Source organism: Henckelia pumila, chromosome 3 (assembly GCF_033568475.1).
Source record: "Henckelia pumila isolate YLH828 chromosome 3, ASM3356847v2, whole genome shotgun sequence".
NCBI lineage: Eukaryota > Viridiplantae > Streptophyta > Magnoliopsida > Lamiales > Gesneriaceae > Henckelia > Henckelia pumila.
In genome coordinates this window covers 19,693,280-19,698,268 of record NC_133122.1, presented here as the reverse complement: position 1 = coordinate 19,698,268, position 4,989 = coordinate 19,693,280, and the positions used below count along the sequence as shown (strand labels likewise).

General features: G+C 37.7%; 1 protein-coding gene across 2 annotated transcripts; it reads right to left on the bottom strand.

Moving 5' to 3' along the window:
- Window positions 1-853: 853 nt before the first annotated feature.
- LOC140887362 (serine/arginine-rich splicing factor RS2Z32-like) lies at window positions 854-4,562 on the bottom strand. Of its 2 annotated transcripts, XM_073294575.1 has the most exons (7): window positions 4,506-4,562; window positions 3,602-3,718; window positions 2,580-2,619; window positions 2,342-2,437; window positions 1,914-2,110; window positions 1,599-1,697; window positions 854-1,471 (listed from the first exon to the last, which is right to left on the bottom strand). In XM_073294575.1, exons 2-7 carry the CDS (start codon window positions 3,709-3,711, stop codon window positions 1,075-1,077), a joined length of 939 nt encoding a protein of 312 aa, XP_073150676.1. In that variant the 5' UTR covers window positions 3,712-3,718; window positions 4,506-4,562; the 3' UTR covers window positions 854-1,074. The 2 variants fall into 2 exon arrangements, with proteins under 2 accessions (XP_073150676.1, XP_073150677.1); XM_073294576.1 differs by lacking the exon at window positions 4,506-4,562 and having other exon boundaries at window positions 2,580-2,883.
- Window positions 4,563-4,989: the final 427 nt, after the last annotated feature.

The following is a 4,989-nucleotide window of genomic DNA, read 5'->3' as shown; positions in this document are numbered from 1 at the left end:
ATATATAAAATAGTGTTTGGGATAATTTTTAAGAAATAATTTTCAAAATTTGTTAAAAAAAAACTGAGAAAAACTTTCTAAAAGCTCTCACACACTATCTAAGATTGATATTTGAACGAAATAATGGTTGAGTGAGTTAGTTAATTGTACGTTGTTTTCTTCGTATTTTATGGAATTTGTGAACTTTTTCAATGGCACCTGAAAAGAAAAAAATAATAATATTGATGAAATGTTTCTAGGAAAAAATAAGTGATAATTGGATTTATTTTGGAAGGTAAAATGCATATGTGGATTTGCTCCTATCAATTTTTAATCTATATTTGGAATTTATTTTTATAAAAAAACAAAAACAAACAAAAAACAAACACAAACACAAAAACAAAAACAAATTAGGAAAAACAAACAAGACGAGTATTTTTTTTCACACAAGAAAATACACAAAATTTGTACAATCACATTAGAACCATATCATACGGCATATATTTTATCACCTCACTTTAGTTATCCATAATTTTCATTTTCTCAGGCATGCTTTAGGCATCCTAACAATCAAATTAATAATTTTCATTTTATCATTTCATCTTTTAATTATCCTCTCGATTAAATCAAGCGATACCTTGTACAATATGTGAACATAAACGCTATAAAATAAAATTTAGGGAAAAAAAAAACACAAGGCATAAAAAATTATGAATCCAACGGCAAGAGAACCAAGTAAATGACGAAAAATTATATGTTTGATAAGAATAACTTGAAAGCTTAGGCCCCGTTTGGTTTCAAAAATCAGGCCAAAAAAGCACTTTTTTAAGAAATCCTTTCAAAAATACTATAATTATAATTTTTAAAAAAATCATTAGCAAACACAACATAATATATTATAATAATAATAATACTCGAATCCAAAACCATAACAATTCTCTGCAGATCTCTACCAGTTCTCAAATCAAAGAAAGAAGGTTTTGAGTACTTCAAACATTTAAACTACAGGACACCGGAAAAAAAACAGAATCAAATACCGAATCTCAGAGAACATTTCCTGACCATATCAAACCATCGCTTGCCTTCTACACAATTTCATGGAGATTCGCTTCCCCGAGGAGAGCGAATATTATCATTATCATTGTCATCGACAGGGCTGCGGTCATCTCTCGGACTGGGGCTTCTGCCGCGACCATTGGCAGCATAAGGGCTTTCATCGTCCCCTCTTGGGGCAGGTTCCCCAGGGCTTTGGCTAGCCTCTTTTGGACTTTCATTATACCTGTCATCTTGCTCAGTTTCCATTCTACTTCTCCTCGGAGAAGGGCTCCTTCTCTCACTTGGACTGTCATCCCTAATAGGTGTTGGGCTGCGCTTCCTGTTCTTGGAGGGAGAAGAACCCCGTTTTCGGTCAGGACTTTTGTCTGCAGGACTTCTTGATCTCCTCTCATCGTACTCAGTATCACGCCCTCTTCTAGCAGGGGACCTTGACCGGCTGGAAAAATGAAGAATTAAAAGTCGGGGCAAATTCAACAGGAATTTAGTATATGAGCTTTAGTAGCATCTCTTTGAAGGAGCTGAAACTTTTAACCAGAAAATTTAATATTAAAATAACAATCAACCTGTAGCTGCGGCTTCTGCTGAAACTTCGACTCCTACTCCTGCCACGTCGAGGAGATCGAGACCTCACAGGCGAGCGTGAATAACTGCGACCACGCTTACTGAAACAGACCCAGATTAAGAAAAACCACAAAATTAAACAAAACAAAAATAAAATCAATAGCAACATCACAATATGTGTTTTTCTGCGGCATTTATGACAAGCGGAAGCACAATGGCCAAAGCAGGGCACTCACCAATATATACGGGCAAAAATTACACAGAAAACATTAGGCAGAAAACAGAGCAAATCACAATGATAAATCGAACAGACTTACCTCAGCTTCTTAGGGCTTTCCTGGCAGTTCTTCTCAATATGACCTCTTTCCCCGCAGCGATAACACTTGTTTTTCCAGTCTCCGGCCTTGCAATCTCGAGCCCAATGGCCATCGATGCCACAATTGAAGCACCGTCCAGAACCTGGTGCAGGACCCTTGCCAACATATTCTCGAACTCCTCCAGGTCCACGTGGTACCTGCAGCCACACCATTTAACACCAGGGGTTAAACATGCAGCACACCAAAAAAATCAAGAGAACATTGTACCCGAGGAGCTTGTTTTAGATGTGTCTAAAAAACAAGAAGTCACTACATTTAATCACGACAAAACTGCACCTCAAGTGACAAGGCATGACAGGGCCACATGCAGCCATATTCTTGGCTTGAAGTGGGAAAAAATTGAAAGAACTAGCCTCAATTTCACTTACTCCCTTTGCAAATTCAACAATGATGCGTCGTCCATCCACGTCTCTTCCATCCAAGTTATATCTAGCATCATCAGCATCCCTAGGATCATTGAATTCCTGAAAATTGTGATAGGGACACAGAAACCCACACGAGGAACCCACATGTAATTGTCAAACATACAATGAGCTCATAAATGGAACGATCAAAGAAATCTGTCAATAATCATAACCAAGAAAAATAGAGAGTGATGATACATACAACAAAGGCGTAGTCTCGCTTCATATCCACATCGCGTACTCTGCGGAAATGGTTGTCAGAAACATTAAGGCCATCATTACTTACGTACTGGAGTGCATGAAACTTGGTCCTCAAGACGAACTAAACACCAGTTTGATTGTTGCAAAATCCATAAAAACATGCAAAGACAACACAAAGAATCGCCAAAGGCTTCTAACAATCGCCAAGACAATCCACCAAGTCCACCCTCTCACCATTGACCACCAGGTCAGGAATAGTCCACCCTCCCACCATGGACCACCAGGTCACGCAAAGGCTCAGAAACCTTCAATAGAACCATTCAAGTTAAACGCAGAAGCACCTATGCCACAATGTTCCTTCACAAATAACATGATCACATAGGTGCCAAGGTAAGAACCATGCCTGGAAAGCAAAATGGTTCTTACTTGGAGGTAAGAAGCAGAACCACATTCTACTGTGCCAGATCTCTCGTGACAGATAGAAGCATGGGTTTGCTAGAAAGCTCGTAAATCTTGTAAGGGTGGCAAACTATTTCATTACACTACCTAGGTGAACCGACTTGAAGAGAAATAGTTGTCTATACAGAACAAATTAGTCTGCAGTATCAAGCAGAGAATTTTAAGGTAGGCGACAGTGGAGAACATTATTAAGGCAACCTCGGTACCTCGGTCCCATTCTGACAAACACCGTGTAAGAGAGATTCGGAAAACATTTCTCAGGAAAGTAGAGACATTATCGGGAAATAAGCATGAACTACACTAAATAAACAAGCTGAGTCAGCTACACTAATTACACAATGGAGGTGGTGACTAGGGACAATAAGCACGTAGAACGGTAGAATACCTATAAAAACATCATCAAGAACCCAAACACATAATCTACAAATAGGGAAAATCATATGAATTGAATGAAAGTTAACAACCAATAGTAAGAAGCATGACCCTCCACGCACTAAGCCGGAGATTTCACATATTAGAAGAACAATATCTCTGAACAAAAACGAGGACATGGCAATTGATTACCTTCCATATCTACTGAAAACATGCTCCAAATCTCGAGAACGGGTTCTGGAAGACAAGTGACCAACATAAAGGCGAGTATTACCGCCATATCGATCATCATGCCGAGGCATTTTTAAGCTGCAGCAACAAAGCTAAAGCTTAATATTTGGCAAAAACAAAAATAACATCATCAAGTTACAATATAAAATCTCAAAATAACAAAAAAATTTGACACCAACAATTAGACAGCTAGCCCTGTTTGAAGCAGAAAGATAACCTTAAGCAGGCAAAGCACTTGAAAGCTTGTTAAGTAGCAAAGATTAACTACATCTAGCATGTGCCAAAGGGCATTCAGACACAACTAGAATACAGAAACCAAACTAATCACACCTATTTCTGAAAACTTCTTTGGTTACACATATTCTTAAATGATACCTCTAACAAACTTAAATCCCTCATAAATTCCAAAAATTCTCGATTAGAACATATGAAAAGATGGGGAAAGTATGACATTAAAAACCCGAAGAAGAAATCTGAGATAGGAAAATGAAATACAAATCAGATGGTTGGAAAAGAAAAAAAAAAGCTTAATTCTGTAAGAGATGATACTTAACCCCACTTCAAAGAACATGCTGCATAAAAAAACAACATAAAAATTAAAACTTCAATAGAACCATACGTATCAGAAAAAATCCAATAACTGCCATGAGCAGAAACAATATATTGACTAATTAAGATCATCCTCGATCCCAGATATCACCGCTTTGACGGAAAGTATCAAAAAAATTCCCAAATTACCCAGTCTATAAAACCGATTTCTCGCCAAAAACATTAGCCAGAGTCTAAATGAATGCAAGATCTTGTACAATTCACATGAAGAGATAAAATTCATACAAATCAACTGAAATATTGAGCGCAAGAATACCTGAAACGCGAGAGCCCAGATTTTGAATACCCAACCCTAATTATCCAGAAACAGCGAGATAGTACGGTTTCGAAGTGCGAATGTATTTTTATACCCACAAACCTAATGATTTCTACGGTCCGGATGATTCACATGACATCTAACGGCTGCTGATTAGCACAAGGTGGGCCGAGGTGTATCACAGGACTAGGTTATAAGATGGCTAATGCCCAAAACGTTGGGCCTATGTCTGTCTTGTCTTCAGGCCCAAGCCCTACATTTATTAAGTAACCTTTTCATAGATTTGACTTAAGATACAGATGTAAATGAATCAAATTGTTCTGTAAGTTATTTACGGTTTCGTTCAGTAAAAAGCTTATTTTGCTCGTTAAGCTTATCGAGCCAAGACTCACCTTGATTTTGATCTCGACAATTTTATTGAACAAAAGTTGAGCTTAAGGATATTCGTCTCGTGAGCTCGCAAACATATTTATTAATAGAATCG